Below are 19,478 nucleotides of genomic sequence, written 5' to 3' on the forward strand. Positions count from 1 at the left end.
CACCCCGACCCGGAAGCACAACAACAGCTGGTGAACAAATTAGCCTGTTTTCGGTCGTCTCTTCTTTCGAAAACGGTTGTTTCTTTATTTTCCCATTGTGAATTGTAAACGAACAGTAGCAACTACAGCTGTGCCATCAGCAGGTAACGTTTTAGTTTTATTATTTAGCGTCACCGCGACCCGAGAGCTAACGATTAGCTAGCATGCTAACTTAGCGCTGTTTATATTCGTGAACTCATGTGACTCTCCTTCGCACGTAAACACATCCTTAGCTAGCTTACATCCTTAGTTAGCGTCATTTAGACGTCAAACTCATCTAAAATAACTTGTAACTAACCCCGGTGAGTAACCGAACTTGGGCATGCTGTGAAAACTTGCTACACTACAATTCTGAAGTGCATACAGCACGGATCTTTCCAGTTAGTGGCTAAAAGTGTCAGTGACGTAACCTTTGACCCCCGAATTTTGCAGGGGCGCGATGGGCAACCAGCTGGCGGGCATCGCCCCGTCCCAGATCTTGTCCGTGGACAGCTACTTCTCGGACATCCACGACCACGAGTACGACAAGAGTCTGGGCAGTACGCGCTTCTTCAAGGTGGCGCGGGCCAAACACCGCGAGGGCCTGGTGGTGGTCAAGGTGTTCGCCATCCAGGACCCCTCGCTGCCGCTCACCAGCTACAAGCAGGAGCTGGAGGAGCTGAAGATCCGCCTGCACTCGTGCCAGAACTGCCTGCCCTTCCAGAAGACCTCCCTGACGGAGAAGGCTGCCATTTTGTTCCGGCAATACGTCCGGGACAACCTGTACGACCGCATCAGCACCAGGCCTTTCCTGAACAACGTGGAAAAGCGCTGGCTGGCCTTCCAGATCCTCAACGCCGTGGACCAGGCGCACAAGGCCGGCGTGCGCCACGGCGACATAAAGACTGAAAACGTTATGGTGACCAGCTGGAACTGGGTGCTGCTTACCGACTTTGCCAGCTTCAAGCCCACCTACCTGCCCGAGGACAACCCCGCCGACTTCAACTACTTCTTCGACACGTCCCGGCGCCGGACATGCTACATCGCGCCCGAGCGCTTCGTGGATGGGAGCATGTTCGCCGCCGAGAGCGACCAGAACACGCCGCTGGTGGACCTCACCAACAACAACCAGAGGAGCAGAGGGGAGCTCAAGCAGGCCATGGACATCTTCTCTGCAGGTGCTCCACGCCGTCGGCCCAAAGATGCGCAAAAAGGGAGAGAGGGCTCACTCTGACTCCGGTGTGTGTGTGTGTGTTGCTTTTAGGCTGCGTGATTGCTGAGCTGTTCACGGAAGGCGTCCCGCTCTTCGATCTGTCCCAGCTCCTGGCGTACCGCAAGGGTCACTTCCAGACCGAGCAGGTCCTGGAGAAGATCGAGGACCGTAGCATCCGAGAGCTGGTGAGGATGCAGTTTGCACGTTGCTAATTCCGATAAACTACCGATATTGGAGCTTTGAGTATTGGTCGATAGCAATAATAATCCAATACAATATATACATATACATACATACATACATATATACACAATATATACATATACGCATACATACATATGTACAATATATACGTGTGCATGCAGTTGTGGTCAAAAGTTGACATACACTTGTAAAGAACATAATGTCATGCTGTCTTGAGTTTTCCAATAATTTCTACGACTCTTATTTTTTTGTGATAGAGTGATTGGAGCACATACTTGTTGGTCACAAAAAACATTCATGAAGTTTGGTTCTTTTATGAATTTATTATGGGTCTACTGAAAATGTGAAACTGCTGGGTCAAAAGTATACATACAGCAATGTTAATAATTTGGTTAAATGTCCCTTGGCAAGTTTTACTGCAATAAGGCGCTTTTGGTAGCCATCCACAAGCTTCTGGTTGAAATGTTGACCACTCCTCTTGACAAAATTGGTGCAGTTCAACTAAATTTGTTGGTTTTCTGACATGGACTTGTTTCTTCAGCATTGTCCACACGTTTAAGTCAGGACTTCGGGAAGGCCATTCTAAAACCTTAATTCTAGCCTGATTTAGCCATTCCTTTACCACTTTTGTCGTGTGTTTGGGGTCATTGTCCTGTTGGAACACTCAATGGCGCCCAAGACCCAACCTCCTGGCTGATGATTTTAGGTTGTCCTGAAGAATTTGGAGGTAATCCTCCTTTTTCATTGTCCCATTTCCCCTCTGTAAAGCACCAGTTCCATTGGCAGCAAAACAGGCCCAGAGCATAATACTATCACCACCATGCTTGACGGTAGGATGGTGTTCCTGGGACTTTTTCTTATCCAAACTTAGTGCTGATTATTGTGGCCAAACAGCTCAATTTTTGTTTCATCTGACCACAGAACTTTCCTCCAGAAGGTCTTATCTTTGTCCATGTAATGTCAACTGTCAAAAATGACGGGTAATACGGTAAAAAAAAAAACTGGTATCTCAGTCACCAGAATTTAGACTTGCTGCAGGACTGCTCATATCGCACACGATATCACACACAAGTAAACACTCTGCAGGACTACTTGTAACGCACATGATATCACACATAAGTAAACACGCGGCAGGACTGCTCGTATTGCACATGATATCACACACAAGTAAACTCGCTGCAGGACTGCTTGTATCGCACATTATATCACACAAGTAAACGCTGCAGGACTGCTTGTATCGCACATGATATCACACACAAGTAAACACTCTGCAGGACTGCTTGTATCGCACATTTTACAAGGAAGTCGATATCATCTGATACTTGCTGATATGGAACCGATACGTGATAACAGTAGTGGATGGGCACAACCCCACACAGCAAACATCACGCGACTGTGCCGTCCCTTAGGTGGCTCAGATGGTTCAGAGGGAGCCGGAGCGGCGCTTGGCGGCGGAGGACTACCTGAAGCAGCAGAGAGGCAAAGCGTTCCCCGACATCTTCTACACCTTCCTGCAGCCGTACATGGCGCAGTTCGCCAAAGAGACCTTCCAGTCTGCAGACGAGCGAGTGCTAGTTATCCGCAAGAACCTGGATAACATCCTTCACAACCTGCCAGGTGCGCTTTAATGGATAATTTACTAATGTGGGTGTGTCCTTTCACCAGTGTTAGCGTCACCTTTAATGAGGGAGCGTGTTCTCCACGCAGGCGTGCAATGTTGCCCTCAGGATGACAGCGAGGGCGTTGTGAGCATAAAGGAGCACCAGGGCCTCATCGTGCTGGCGTCCGTTATCACTTCCTGCCTGCAGACGCTGCGCTCCTGCGACTCCAAGCTGGCGGCGTTGGAGCTCATCCTCCACCTGGCGCCACGCTTGTGCGTGGACATCCTGCTAGACCGCGTCACGCCGTACCTGCTGCACTTCTGCAACGACCCGGTGCCGCGCGTGCGTGCCCAGGCCGTGCGCACGCTCACCAAGGTGCTGGCGCTGGTCAAGGAGGTGCCACGCAATGACGTCAACATCTACCCGGAGTACATCCTGCCGGGCGTCGCCCACCTCGCGCAGGACGACGCCACCATCGTCCGGCTGGCCTACGCAGGTGAGCCGCCGCCCGTCACACGATGGCATTGTTTTTGTTTCATTCAAGGTGAAAGAAAAAAACAACCAACATAACTTTACAAAACCCCAAACCAGTGAAGTAGGCACTTTGTGTAAATCGTAAAAAAAACCGGAATACAATGATTTGCAAATGCTTTTCAACTTATATTCAATTGAATAGAATGCAACGTTCGAACTGGTAAACTTTGTTATTTTTTGCAAATATTGGCTCATTTGGAATTTGATGCCTGCAACATGTTTCAAAAAAGCTGACACAAGTGGCAAAAAAGACAGAAAGTTGAGGAATGCTCATCAAACACTTATTTGGAACACCCCACAGTGAATAGGCTAAATGGGAACAAGTGGGTGCCATGATTGGGTATAAAAGCAGCTTCCATGAAATGCTCAGTCATTCACAAACAAGAATGGGGCGAGGGTCACCACTTTGTGAACAAATGCGTGAGCAAATTGTCAAACCGTTTAAGAACAACATTTCTCAACGAGCTATTGCAAGGAATTTAGGGATTTCACCATCTACAATCCGTAATATCATCAAAAGATTCAGAGAATCTGGAGAAATCACGGCAAGGCCGAAAACCAATCTTGAATGCCCGTGACCTTCGATCCCTCAGGCGGTACTGCATCAAAAAGCGACATCGTGTGTAAAGGACATCACCAAATGGGTTCAGGAACACTTCAGAAAACCACTGTCATTAACTACAGTTGGTCGCTACATCTGTAAGTGCAAGTTAAAACTACTATGCAAAGCGAAAGCCATTTATCAACAACACCCAGAAACGCTTCGCTGGGCCCGAGCTCAGCTAAGATGGACTGATGCAAAATGGAAAAGTGTTCTGTGGTCTGACGAGTCCACATTTCAAATAGTTTTTTAAAACTGTGAACGTCTTGTCCTCCGGACCAAAGAAGAAAAGAACCGTCCGGACTGTTTAAGGCGCAAAGTTCAAAAGCCAGCATCTGTGACGGTATGGGGGTGTATTAGTGCCCAAGACATGGGTAACTTACACATCTGTGAAGGCACCATTAATGCTGAAAGGTACATACAGGTTTTGGAGCAACATGTGTTGCCATCCAAGCAATGTTATCATGGGCGCCCCTGCTTATTTCAGCAAGACAATGCCAAGCCACATTCTGCATGTGTTACAACAGCGTGGCTTCATAGTAAAAAAACGTGCGGGTACTAAACTGGCCTGCCTGTAGTCCAGACCTGTCTCCCATTGAAAATGTGTGGCGCATTATGAAGCCTAAAATACCACAACGGAGACCCCAGACGGTTGAACGACTTAAGCTGTACATCAAGCAAGAATGGGAAATAATTCCACCTGAAAAGCTTAAAAAATTGCTCTCCTCAGTTCCCAATTGTTTACTGAGTGTTGTTAAAAGGAAATGCCATGTAACACAGTGGTAAAAATGCCCCTGTGCCAACTTTTTTGCAATGTGTTGCTGCCATTAAATTCTAAGTTAGTAATTATTTGCAAAAAAAAACATGTTTCTCAGTTTGAACATTAAATATCTTGTCTTTGCAGTCTATTCAATTGAATATAAATTGAAAAGGATTTGCAAATCCTTGTATTCGGTTTTTATTTACGATTTACACAACGTGCCATCTTCACTGGTTTTGGGTTTTGAAAAGGAGCAGGAAGAAGTATAACTTATAATATCTCACTTTTCTTGTTCAACGCAGGAGAAAATATATAAAAATACAATATATCTATGGATAGGCCTGAAGCGGTTAATGAATTTAAAACGTTAAAGGTTTAAAAAAAATAAAATTATGTATAACATACTGTACTTACCACATACTTGAGCATGTCTGTTTTTCAGCTAAGGAGGGAAAGTGTGAGTTTTTGGAAATAAACTGTCTTTGCGAAAATAATATTGTATCAAAATCAGTGTTATGAATTATTCACCTATTAAAAGCTGTAATTACCTTATTTAAACTAGTATTCCATTCTGCAACTCATTTTTGGAAATACTGCATATTTTGCGTTTTTCACATATACATTTTTTTGTTGTTTTGTACAAAAAGAACACAAAGATAACATTACAAATACATAAAAACGTTATATCTATGGATAGGTCTGAAGTTGTTGAATAATTTAAAGCATTCAAAGTGAAACATAATATATAACTTGGAACACTTTAAGCGCTTCTGTTTTTCAGCTCGGGAGTTTTTGAAAAAAAAACTTGTTGCAAAAATAACCATCAAAATCAGTGTTGTTATGAATTATTGACCCTTTAAGGGTTGCAATTACCTCATCTAAAGTATTCCACTTTGATACTCATTTTTGGAAACATTGCATATTTTTTATTTTCTGTTTTTCCCTTTTTTTTTTTGTCTATATATAAATTAGGTGTTTGTTTTTTTTTTTTACAAAAAGAGAATACAACTTAAAAACATTATAAATATATAACAAATGTATATCTGTGAATAGATCTGAAGCTGTTGAAGAAATTAAAGCGCTGAAAGTTTTTTAAAAAAATGAATAAATATGACTTAACGCTTTTTTGAGCGTGTCCGTTTTTTGGCTAAGGAGTAGTGAGTTTAAAAAAAAACTGTCATTGTTCCAAAAATAATAATGCATCAAAATCAGTGTTATGAATTATTGATTTAATTATTATTAAAGGATGTAATTACCTCATCTGAAGTATTCCACTTTGCAACTCGTTTTTGGAAATACTGCATATGTAGTGTATTTCACTTAATAAAAAATGTGGGTTTTTTTGTTTTGTTTTTTACTAAAAGACCATGAAACATAAAAAAACCCATGAGCAATATATAAAAATTGTCTATCTCAGGTGGAAATCTGCTAAAATGTGTGAGGGTAGGCTGGTGGGTTGCGACCATTTAGGATATATTTCCATCCTTGAAGAAATATAAAAACAACATATTTGTGAACGTCCTTCTCAGAGAACGTGGCGCACCTGGCAGAGAGCGCACTCCGCTTCCTGGAGCTGGTGCAGGAAAACAACGTGAACATGGAGCACGACGTCAGCGGCGAGGACGGCGAGGAGACGCTGCACCTCAACGAGAACTACGACTCGGGTACGTACGCGCGTGAGGGTCGCCCGCCTCGAGCAGCGCGTGACGGCGTGTGCGTGTGCAGAGCTGCAGGCGCTCCACGAGATGGTGCAGCAGAAGGTGGTGACGCTGCTGAGCGACTCGGAGAATGTGGTCAAGCAGTCGCTGATGGAGAACGGCATCACGCGCCTCTGCGTCTTCTTCGGCCGCCAGAAGGCCAACGACGTGCTGCTGTCGCACATGATCACCTTCCTCAACGACAAGAATGACTGGCACCTGCGCAGCGCCTTCTTCGACAGCATCGTCGGTGAGACGCTGCGCCGCCGCCATCAGTCGTGTCCTGCCTTGCGTCCAATCACAAGTCTTGTCTTCCTTTGTGTCGCCGCATGAAGGAGTGGCGGCGTACGTGGGCTGGCAGAGCTCCTCCATCTTGAAGCCGCTCCTCCAGCAGGGCCTGAGCGACACCGAGGAGTTCGTCATCCACAAAGCTCTGAACGCGCTCACGTGCATGTGCCAGCTGGGCCTGCTGCAGAAACCTCACATCTACGAGTTTGTCGCCGACATCGGTAAGGTCACATGACAAACTCTTGAATGCCTCGTGGCGTGTTCAAGACTTGTGCCTGTGCACTCGCCGCAGCGCCGTTCCTGTGTCACCCCAACCTGTGGATCCGTTACGGCGCAGTGGGCTTCGTGACCGTGGTCGCGGAGCACCTCAACGTTGCTGACGTCTACTGCAAGCTGATGCCGCACCTCAACCCGTTCATTACACAGCCCATCATCCAGGTGAGAGCCCCTCCCCCATACCTCAGGAGTGTCCAGACTACAGCAAAGTTCAGTTTGGCCCGCGAGGGCGTGACGATTTTAAGAAAGAACCTTGCCCACGTAGTCCCTCCAACTTAATTTAAATATCCGACAATATGATTGCTGCGCGTTTGCTACCATCTTGTGGACTTTGTGAGTAATTCAGGGTAATGACCATCAATAGCATGTCAAAGTGTTCACAGCACAGCATTTTTATATATGACCCAATCCAAACAACCTTTCCCACTCATGGTGCTAAAAAACTAACACAAAAAATCAACAACACTGTCACAAATAACACAACCTGCTCATTGAACTTTGTGGAATTTATTTAAAAAAAATGTCCAAGCACAACACATAATTCAAATTTGCACCCATTCAAATCCCTGCAATGCATAATGGAAAAAATGCAAAGCTGCTTGATATTTCTGATTGATTACAAAACTTTAAGGAGGTTGTCACGGAAGTGAACAAGGTAGAAGTCGAACTTTCACATACTCTTAATAACCAGTTTTAATAATTATTAATTATATATCCATTATATTAATATAATATATATACAAGTATACAAACCCATATATATATATATATATATATATATATATATATATATATATATATATATATATATATATAATGTGTGTGTATGTATATATTATTATATATATATATGTATGTATGGATAGTCGAACTTTCACATACTCTTAATATCCAATTATGATGATTATATATGTATGTATGTATGTATATATATATATATATATATATATATACACACACACATTTGTGTATATATCTGTATATATGTATTTATTTGAATATATCCGTGTATATGTATATAGGTGTATATATATATACAAGTGTATGTATGTATAAATTTGATATGTGTATATATGTGTTTATATACATATTCAAGATTGTTTATTGTCATATGCACAGTTAAACAGACAGTTTGCCATACAATGAAAATCTTACTTTGCTAGTCCTATACGTGTATATATGTATATCTGTATATACGTGTATATGCATGTAAATATATATATATATATATATATATATACACACACACATTTGTGTATATATCTGTATATATGTATTTATTTGAATATATCCGTGTATATGTATATAGGTGTATATATATACAAGTGTATGTATGTATAAATTTGATATGTGTATATATGTGTTTATATACATATTCAAGATTGTTTATTGTCATATGCACAGTTAAACAGACAGTTTGCCATACAATGAAAATCTTACTTTGCTAGTCCTATACGTGTATATATGTATATCTGTATATACGTGTATATGCATGTAAATATATATACATGTGTGGGTGTATATATATATATATATATATACACACACACACACACACACACACACACACACACACACACACACACACACACACACACACACACACATATATATGTGTATATATATATATATATATATATATATATATATATATATATATATATATATATATACACACACACACACACACACACATATATATATATATATATATATATATATATATATATATATATATATATATATATATATATATATAATATATTTATGCCCTACCACCACTCCGATGTTAAGAGTGCACCGCTGCGTCCTCAGATCGACAAGGAGCTGGTCCTGCTGAGCGTCCTGAAGGAGCCGTTGAGCCGCTCCATCTTCGACTACGCTCTGCGCTCCAAGGACATCTCCAGCCTCTTCCGCCACCTGCTGTTGAGGCAGAAGATGCGCGCGGGGTCCATCCCAGAATGCCCTCCTCACGAGGACCCGGCCATTGCTCAGCTCTTTAAGAAGCTGCTCTCGCAGGTGAGCAACGCACATGCTCTGTAACCACAGAGCGGCGATATTGGCGGCCATGTTGACGCGCCTGTCCTCGCAGGGAATGACGGAGGCGGAGGAGGACAAGCTGCTGGCTCTGCGAGACTTCATGCTGAAGTCCAACAAGGCCAAAGCCAACGTAGGCGAGCAGACCCTCCTGAGGGACGCGGCCCAGACTGGCGTCATCGACCTTGCTACACTCGGCATCACCGGGCGCCAGGCGGACCTTGCCAAGCCTAAAGGCGAGGTGGACGACAAGCGAGGTGACGAGGGCACACAAACATTTCAGCAGCTTCAGACTTATCTGTATGATATACATTTTTTTAATGTCTAATAGGTTTTTTTTGTTTTGTTTTTTTAAACTGAACTTTTTATCATGTTAAAACACAAAATACGTAATATTTTCCCAGAATTGTATCTCGAAGTGGAATTGTTAAGATTAGTTGTTTTTTTAACGTAAATAACGTTGAAGACTCAACCCCTTGAAGTTACATAACCACCTAATCCGTCATGTGGTGGTGCTATTGCGTGTATACATGCTGACAATGACACAAACTGTCTTCAAAAGCACATTTACACAATTCTCTGTAGCATCAACAACCCAAAACCATCTTTGTTGTTGCATCCAAGTTTGGGGTTTTTTCAGTTTGAATGGACAAATACGCAAAAACACTGTATAGGAATGAATATGTCTCTCACATCGACTAGTGGTTGAAAAGTGTCTTTGCACACAAAACAATTTCCGCCCAAACAGACACGGTGCAAGATCAGCAGGGGGCGATGTAGAGCACAGCAAGGGCTCTACTAAAATAGCTGTTTTTTTCTTCTATAAGACTCCGGCTTCCTCCCACCTACAAAACATGCACCTGGGGATAGGTTGATTGGCAACACTAAATTGGCCCTAGTGTGTGAATGTGAATGTTGTCTGTCTATCTGTGTTGGCCCTGTGATGAGGTGGCGACTTGTCCAGGGTGTACCCCGCCTTTCGCCCGAATGCAACTGAGATAGGCTCCAGCACCCCCCGCGACCCCAAAAGGGACAAGCGGTAGAAAATGGATGGGATGGATGGACGTTTGGACACCTTTTTGAGGCCCTGAACATGCACAAAAAGTTCCCATATTTTGCAGCCACGGCGAAACGTTTGATATTTTTGTGGTGTCGAAAATGAAATGTCAAAATTGGTTCTCTTTAAAAATTAAAAAAAAAATCAGCCACTTCTACCATTTTCACCTATCGACACGAAAATTGCAGGAGACGTCTATCATGAGCGGACGCACATAAAAGTCACAGGAACCCATACCTGAAATTGAACAGGAAGTCGGCCATCTTGGTCCTTTTTGTATTTTTCGGCGAAAAAAAGGGGTACTTTTAACGAACTCCTCTTATGGACTTTGACCAAACGAGTCGTGGTTAAAATGACAGATACTACACATGATAAATTGCAAACACATTTTGCCTACGCCATGAGATGTGGGCGTGGCATGGCGCCCAACATTGCTCCGATGAGTCGCCACTAAACACAAAACGTTAAAAAGCTCGGCTCCGCAAATTCTGATCTTATTTGGTAGAAACGGTGTAGATGACACCCTGAAGTGCCCGATGGGTCAGTACCTGTTCATACCTACTCGTAGTGGCTGGAGCTTAACGGCGAAAACTGCCTCCACGCCATCACCAATCTGTCATTTCTGGACTTTAGCTGATCAGAGATTAATTATTAGACTTAGACTTCCTTGCACCTCCAAGTCAGAGTCCATGGTTCTCGCCCGGAAAAGAGTGAAGTGCCATGTCTGGGTTGGGGAGGAGACCCTGCCCCAAGTCTTTATTTCATTTAGCGTCCTCGTGCACGCGCCCAATCTGCCTCTGCGCGAAGCAATGCGCGTTATCAGCATGTCGTCGGCCTCAACTGCCGTCTCAGGTGTACTCTGGTACACCTGAGATTATCATTCCAGATAATCATATAGCTCAATTTAATTTCCACTTATTTCATCGTTTAGTTCAGTCCTACACGTCCTTCCAACATCATTCCAGATAATCATATAGCTCAATTTAATTTCCACTTATTTCATCGTTTAGTTCAGTCCTACACGTCCTTCCAACATCTCGTTTTAATGCATTTCACATCCACAATCTGCAACTTTCCTTTTCATAGCGTTTGAATGATTCCATACAGCGCAGCGGCGCGTTCATTCATTCATTCATGACGTCATCAGCTGATTTTACTCACGGCCCGCCGGCTGCTTTCTGTCCTCGGTGCAGAGCGATCGTGGTTGATCCTTCGGGTCTTCGGTGAAGTTTATTTACTTGTTACGGGTACTCTTGCGTTCCAAAAAAGCTCGAAAAAATTAAAATAAAGATAGCAGAGTAGTCCAGAGGAGGAGGTCTATGACTCACTAAATTTCTTAATAAGCACTCGCGGAGATATTTCTAGATTAAAAATGATTATACCGTAATTTATTTTCACAAACAAAAAATATTCTCTGTGGTTGACTTCAGTTTAATCAAAATAACTTGTTCAGCGGTAAATAAACTGTTTCACTCCTCACTCCTTCAACATGACAGACAGACAAAAGGAGCACCCATTTGTCCTGTCTTCTTAATTAGAGGAGGAGGAAGTGGCTCACCAGAGGAGCGTGAGCAGCTGAAAACAATCAGTCAATCATAATTCATCTGTAACATCCAATAATTCATCAACATCATCATTGGCATTATTTGATTTCATTGTCAAAACAATTAATAAATAATTAATATAGATAGGCTCCAACAGGAGGAGTTCAAGTACCTAGGAGTCTTGTTCACGAGTGAGGGAAGAGTGGATCGTGAGGTCGACAGGCGGATCGGTGCGGCGTCTTCAGTAATGCGGACGTTGTATCGATCCGTTGTGGTGAAGAAGGAGCTGAGCCGGAAGGCAAAGCTCTCAATTTACCGGTCGATCTACGTTCCCATCCTCACCTATGGTCATGAGCTTTGGGTTATGACCGAAAGGACAAGATCACGGGTACAAGCGGCCGAAATGAGTTTCCTCCGCCGGGTGGCGGGGCTCTCCCTTAGAGATAGGGTGAGAAGCTCTGCCATGGTTCGGGCATCTGGTCAGGATGCCACCCGAACGCCTCCCTCGGGAGGTATTTAGGGCACGTCCGACCGGTAGGAGGCCACGGGGAAGACCCAGGACACGTTGGGTAGACTATGTCTCCCGGCTGGCCTGGGAACACCTCGGGATCCCCCGGGAAGAGCTGGACGAAGTGGCTGGGGAGAGGGAAGTCTGGGCTTCCCTGCTTAGGCTGCTGCACCCGCGACCCGACCTCAGATAAGCGGAATAAGATGGATGGATGGACTTAAACTTCCTTTTATTGTCATTCAAATTTGAACTTTACAGTACAGATAAGAATGGAATGTCGTCACATCAGCTCGTTGTAGTGCAGGATAAAAGAGCAATAAGGTGCAGATATAAATAAATAGATTACTGTACAGATAAATATATTGCACTTTTGCATATGCATCCACGTTTATGGATGTATGTTATATTGTCTTTATATTCCAGCAAGTTCCTCCGTTTTTGGGGGGGGAATTGAGGGGATTATTATGATGCGTTCAAGAGTCTTACGGCCTGAGGGAAGAAGCTGTTACAGAGCTACAGAGGCTGCGGAACCTCTTTCCAGAGTCCAGCAGTGAAAACAGTCCTTGGTGGGGGTGCGAGGAGTCTCTGCAGATTTTCTGAGCCCTGAAAATCTGTAGAGACTCCTCCCACCCCCATATAATCTGATGGGTGATGATGAAATGCCAAAAAATGTTCTGCAAAAGACACGTTGCCAAACTTTGATCTGACGGTTTGCCACAAAACCATGAATAATTCAAATTCACAAGCTAAAATCTTGTTGTCCTTGTATTTGGAAGGGAGATGCTTGGATCCATTCAGTATTTGTGGTGAAAATATTCCAACATGTCCGCTTTTCTGTATATTAAATGATAAATGGGTTATACTTGGATAGCGCTTTTCTACCTTCAAGGTACTCAAAGCGCTTTGACAGTATTTCCACATTCACCCATTCACACACACATTCACACACTGATGGCGGGTGTATATTGAAAAAAGTGTGTCTCAATGGGGGACCAAAAAGGGTCCTCAGGTGTTAAGTGCACTGCAAAAAGTCAGTGTTCAAAAACAAGAAAAAAAAATTAGGGGTATTTTATTTGAACTAAGCAAAATGATCTGCCAATAGAACAAGAAAATTCGGCTTGTCAAGACTTTACAAAACAAGTAAAATTAGACAACCTCAATGAACCCAAAAATACCTTAAAATAAGTATATTCTCACTAATAACAAGTGCACTTTTCTTGGTAGAAAAAAAAGAGACCTTTTTGCTCAATATGTTGAAAAATATTCTTAATTTAAGTAAATGCTAGTGCCATTATCTTGACATAATGATATGCGGTCGGCATCATGATTTTTTTTTCATCCTTGAAGTAAGAAATTATTACTTTAAAAAAAGTAGTTGTATACTTGTGAGTGTTAATGACACAGCTTTGCATCAGTTGATATTCTAGTTTCAAGCATGTTTTACTCAATATAGGTCAATAAAATCTCAGCAACAAGCTGTAATATCTTACTGAGATCATTTAGGACCAAAACACTTAAAACAAGTAAAACAGTCTAACATAAAATCTGCTTAGTGAGAAGAATTATCTTATCAGACAGAAAATAAGCAAATATCACCCTTATTTGAGATATTTAATCTTACTTAGATTTCAGTTTTTGCAGTGTGTATAGTAAATTATTCTCTCCTATTTGGAATAACTTTGATTCCATTTGAAAGATAAACTGGTTCTAAACTATGTGGCCGATTTTTAGCCTTCTAACCTTTAAATGTAACTGATTTGTCGAAAAATGGCGACAGGTGATTAAAGGGTTAAAGAATGTTACCTGTTGTTTCCCGCAGCGAGGAAACACGCCAAGCAGGACTCCATCATGAACGAGGAGTGGAAGAGCATGTTTGGGTCTCAGGAGCCCGCCACCGCCGCCACGCCGCCCTCCACGGTGCTCTCTCGTACTTCCCAGCGTCCCGTCAGCCAATCGCCGGTGACCTTTACTCATCAAGGCTCTCCCGCAGGCCACTGACGGGGGGCCTTCGAGTCAGGCCCGGAAGAGCTCGGCGTCCTCGGCAACGTCCGCGCTCCAGTCGGCGACAGGCGGCCCCGCCTACCAGCGCCGCATCAACACGTGCAAGGCGGAGCTTCAGCAGCTGGTGCAGCAGAAGCGAGACCAGTGCAGCGCCGAGCGCAAGGCCAAGCAAATGATGGAGAGCGCCGAGTGGGAGAGTCGGCCGCCGCCGCCCGGTAACGATCACGCTCTCGACAGGCGAGGGCGCCGTCCGGCTGTGACGCGAAAAATGTGTGTGTTTCAGGGTGGCACCCCAAGGGGCTGCTGGTCGCCCACCTCCACGAACACAAAGCCGCCGTCAACCGCATCCGGGTCTCGGACGAGCACGCCATCTTCGCCACGGCGTCCAACGACGGCACGGTCAAGGTGTGGGACAGCCAGAAGATGGAGGGAAAGACCACCACCACCAGGTCGGTGTTGACCTACTCGCGCATCGGCGGCCTCGTCAAGACGCTGACCTTCTGTCAGGGCTCACATTACCTGGCCGTGGCGTCGGACAACGGCTCCATCCAGCTGCTGGCGGTGGAAGCCAACAAACCGCCCAAGTCCCCCAAAGTCCAACCTTTCCAGACCAGGTGAGCACAACACCTCTTAAAGGGGAACTGCACTTTTTTTAATGCTGCCTTATGTGACATAAGAACATCCATACATTTTATACCGCTTGTCCCTTTCGGGGTGGCGGGGGGTGCTGGAGCCATGCTTGCCAACCTTGAGACCTCCGAATTCGGGAGATTGTGGGGGATGGGGGTGGGCGAAGTCGGGGGCAGGAGTATATTTATAGCTAGAATTCACTGAAATTAAAGTATTTCTTATTTATTTATATATATATATATATATATATATATATATATATATATATATATATATATATATATATATATATATATATATATATATATATAGTACACAGTAATGAAAACACAGTTGTTCTACTAACTGTACTGTACTTTTGCTGCTTACTTAAAAAAAAAAAAAATAACACTTACCTCTCACTATTTGAGTAGCCTTTGTTCTGTTTGAGTACTGGGGAGCGACATTACTACTTGCCGTAGTTTTGAAGCAATGCATGATGGGAATCCGGATGTTGTGTGTCAGTGTATTAACGTGCCGGCTGGAATAAACACACGCTGAGAAATATCTCCGTGCCTGCCTACTTTATGGGTTGTAGATAAACTTATGGATAACGGAGACATATATAAAAGTCTCCTTTTCAGGTGAGAGATGACGCTAAAGGCAGTGCCTTTAAAGGCACGCCCCCAATATTGTTGTCCGGCTGGAAATCGGTAGAAATTCGGGAGAATGGTTGTCCCAGGAGATTTTCGGGAGAGGCACTGAAATTCGTGAGTCTCCCGGAAAATTCGGGAGGTTTGGCAAGTAGAGATGTCCGATAATATCTGCCTGCAGATATTATCGGCCGATAAATGCTTTTAAATGTAATATCGGAAATTATCGGTATAATTTTTTTTTATTATCGGTATCGTTTGTTTTAATTATTATTATTATTTTTTTTTTATATTATTAAATCAACATAAAAAACACAAGATACACTTACAATTAGTGCACCAACCCAAAAAACCTTCCTCCCCCATTTACACTCATTCGCACAAAAGGGTTGTTTCTTTCTGTTATTAATATTCTGGTTCCTACATTATATGTCAATATATATCAATACAGTCTGCAAGGGATACAGTCCGTAAGCACACATGATTGTGCGTGCTGCTGGTCCACTAATAGTACTAACCTTTAACAGTTAATTTTACTCATTTTCATTAATTACTAGTTTCTATGTAACTGTTTTTATATTGTTTTACTTTCTTTTTTTTATTCAAGAAAATGTTTTTAATTTATTTATCTTATTTTATTTTATTAATTAAAAAAAAAAAAAAGTCCTTATCTTCACCATACCTGGTTGTCCAAATTAGGCATAATAATGTGTTAATTCCATGACTGTATGTATCGGTATCGGTTGATATCGGTATCGGTAATTAAAGAGTTGGACAATATCGGCAAAAAGCCATTATCGGACATCCCTATTGGCAAGTATGGCTGGAGCCTATCTCAGCTGCACACAGGCGGAAGGCGGGGTACACCCTGAACAAGTCGCCACCTTATGGCAGGGCCAACACAGATAGACAGACAACATCCACACACTAGGGCCAATTTAGTGTTGCCAATCAACTTATCCCCAGGTGCATGTCTTTGGAGGTGGGAGGAAGCCGGAGTACCCGGAGGGAACCCACGCGGTCACAGGGAGAACATGCGAACTCCACACAGAAAGATCCCAAGCCCGGGATTGAACTCAGGACCACACTGCAAAAAAGTCATTGTTCAAAAACAAGAAAAAAAATTGCAAAAATTAGGGGTATTTTATTTGAACTAAGCAAAATCATCTGCCAATAGAACAAGAAAATTTGGCTTGTCAAGACTTTACAATACAGGTAAAATTAGCTAACCTCAATGAATGAACTTATAAAAGTTGGAAAAGTCGGCAAAAGTCCCAAAAATGTTAAAAATACCTACCCAGGTTTGAGTCCCACAAGTCCCGCCGCCGGCCGGAATGCCTAAAATGTCCAAAGTCATACGGGAAGGCGGTGAGAAAAGTGACAAAAGTTGGTAAAATGTTCAAAAATCACACCCGGGTTCGGCACTCCATGTGGGACTCGAACCTGGGTAGGTATTTTGAACATTTTTGGGACTTTTGCCGGCTTTCCCAACTTTTATCCCCCCTCCCCGTGGGACTCAGCTGGGTGTGTTATGAACATTTTGGGCATCCCGGGACTTGCGCGGCCGGCTCCGGGTCTTGTGGGACTCGAACCTGGGTAGGTATTTAGAAAATTTTTGGGGACTTTTGACGACTTTTCTCACTTTTCTCCCCCACTTCCCGTGGGACTTTGCTGGGTGCGTTTTGGACATTTTTTTGCATACCGGGACTTGCGCGGCCGGCGGCGGGACTCGTGGGACTGGAACCCGGGGAGGTATTTTGGACAAAATTGGGACTTTTGACCATTTTGGCCGCCTTTTCCCCTCTTCTTCCCCGCCTTCCTGTGCACGTTTGCTGGGTGTGTTTTGGACATTTGGACAAAAATAGTTTCAAGCATGTTTTACTCAATATAGGACATCAAATCTCTGCTACAAGCTGTAATATCTTACTGAGATCATTTAGGACCAAAACCCTTAAAATAAGTAAAACACTAACATAAAATCTGCTTAGTGAGAAGAATTATCTTATCAGACAGAAAATAAGCAAATATCACCCTTATTTGAGATATTTAATCTTACTTAGATTTCAGTTTTTGCAGTGCATGTTCTTCTTTTTCTAATGCTTTCTAAATCGTAAATAAACGCTAGAAAAGACATATCAGGATTGTGAGCGGTAGACAAAAATCACCCCCAAAAAGTGGAGTTCCGATTGAACCTGCATCTGTTGGCCCCACCCAGGTCTCTGGACCTCCAAGAGGACGGCTGCGCGGTGGACATCCACCATTTCAACTCAGGCGCTCAGTCCGTGCTGGCGTACGCCACCGTCAACGGCTCGCTGGTCGGCTGGGACCTTCGCTCCAACGCCAACGCCTGGACGCTTCGCCACGACCTGCGCCTGGGACTCATCACCTCCTTCAGCGTGGACATGCACCAGTGCTGGCTCTGTCTCGGTGCGCCCCCCCCCACCCCCCGCCGCCGTGGTTAAGGCGCGCATGAACGACTCTGCCGTGTTTCCTCACCAGGGACGAGCAGCGGGACCATGGCGTGCTGGGACATGCGCTTCCAGCTGCCCATCTCCAACCACACCCACCCCGCACGCGCACGAGTCAGACGGCTGCTCATGCACCCGCTCTACCAGTCGTCGGTCATCGCAGGTGAGACCGCCTCCCTGACCCCGCTTCCTGTTTACCTAACGCGCGTCCCCGCGTTGCAGCCGTCCAGGGCAACAACGAAGTGTCCATGTGGGACATGGAGACCGGGGACCGCAAGTTCACGCTGTGGGCCAGTTCGGCGCCGCCGCTGTCCGAGCTGCAGGTGAGCGAGCGTCGCCTTGTCTTTCTCCCGCGTGGTGCCGCGCCTTGACTGGCGTTTTCCCCGCAGCCCTCCCCTCACAGCGTGCACGGCGTCTACTGCAGTCCGGCCGACGGGAACCCGCTCCTGCTGACGGCCGGCTCCGACATGAGGATCAGGTGAGTCGAGCACTCGCGTTAACGTCAGCGGCGGGCTCGTCACCGTCTGTCCCGCGCTCGCCAGGTTCTGGGATTTGGCGTACCCCGAGAGGTCCTACATCGTGGCGGGCGGAGCCAACGACTCGCTGCACTGCCCGTCCGTGGTGTACAGCAGGAAGATCATCGAAGGGACGGAAGTGGTGCAGGTGAGCAATCATGAGGCCACGCCTTCTGAGCAGAGCGCCTGCCCGACTCACTGTGTCGCGTTCGCTTCTTCCGCCGCAGGAAATCCACAGCAAACAGAAGAGCGGCGCCGCGGACGACTCGCCGCGTCGAGGCCCCGAGTCGCTGCCCGTGGGACACCATGACATCATCACTGACATCGCCACCTTCCAGACCACACAAGGCTTCATTGTCACCTCATCACGAGATGGGATCATCAAAGTGTGGAAGTGACACACACACACACACACACACACACCTTGTACATAGTCCTCGCATGAAGTAGGAGTCATGTGACTTGCACACTCTCAATAAAGGCCACTTCAACTTCCAACTTCCTCTAACTGCCATGATTGTGGTGGCCCCGCCCCCCCGCAGGCCATGACCTGTGACCCTTAACGGGGCGGTACAGCTCGGTTGGTAGAGCGGCCGTGCCAGCAACTTGAGGGTTCCAGGTTCGATCCCCGCTTCCGCCATCCTAGTGCGTGCCGTTGTGTCCTTGGGCAAGACACTTTACCCACCTGCTCCCAGTGCCACCCACACTGCTTTAAATGTAACTTAGATATTGGCTTTCACTATGTAAAGCGCTTTGAGTCACTAGAGAAAAGGCACTATATAAATATAATTCACTTCACTTCACGTAACACAGAAAAAGATTGACTCAACTTTTTATTGTTTGGCAGTCAAATGGATTTCTTGAGAAAATACTTTTTTTTTGTACAGAATCGTA

The 19,478-nt window shown here is 44.7% G+C and overlaps 2 protein-coding genes across 2 annotated transcripts in view; one reads left to right on the forward strand and one right to left on the reverse strand.

Annotated features, from left to right (window-relative positions):
- The window catches only part of atp2c1 (ATPase secretory pathway Ca2+ transporting 1), a 63,707-nt gene extending 51,933 nt beyond the window's left edge, over positions 1–11,774 (reverse strand). The window contains exon 1 of the mRNA XM_061982945.1: positions 11,448–11,774. The gene's annotated coding sequence lies outside the window, so the exon portion shown is untranslated. The remainder of the gene's footprint in view (positions 1–11,447) is intronic.
- Positions 5–19,415, forward strand: pik3r4 (phosphoinositide-3-kinase, regulatory subunit 4). Its single transcript, XM_072915551.1, has 20 exons — positions 5–143; positions 472–1,196; positions 1,283–1,416; positions 2,845–3,052; positions 3,143–3,532; positions 6,461–6,595; positions 6,657–6,878; positions 6,964–7,137; positions 7,209–7,354; positions 9,008–9,211; positions 9,285–9,486; positions 14,158–14,255; positions 14,329–14,554; positions 14,623–14,953; positions 17,817–18,028; positions 18,101–18,232; positions 18,292–18,392; positions 18,459–18,547; positions 18,612–18,732; positions 18,812–19,415. The coding sequence occupies exons 2-20, from the start codon at positions 479–481 to the stop codon at positions 18,980–18,982; spliced, it is 4,014 nt and encodes a 1,337-aa protein (XP_072771652.1). The 5' UTR covers positions 5–143; positions 472–478; the 3' UTR covers positions 18,983–19,415.
- Positions 19,416–19,478: the final 63 nt, after the last annotated feature.

The sequence above is a fragment of the Nerophis lumbriciformis genome, linkage group LG21 (genome assembly GCF_033978685.3).
Source record: "Nerophis lumbriciformis linkage group LG21, RoL_Nlum_v2.1, whole genome shotgun sequence".
In the NCBI taxonomy this organism is placed as follows: Eukaryota; Metazoa; Chordata; class Actinopteri; order Syngnathiformes; family Syngnathidae; genus Nerophis; species Nerophis lumbriciformis.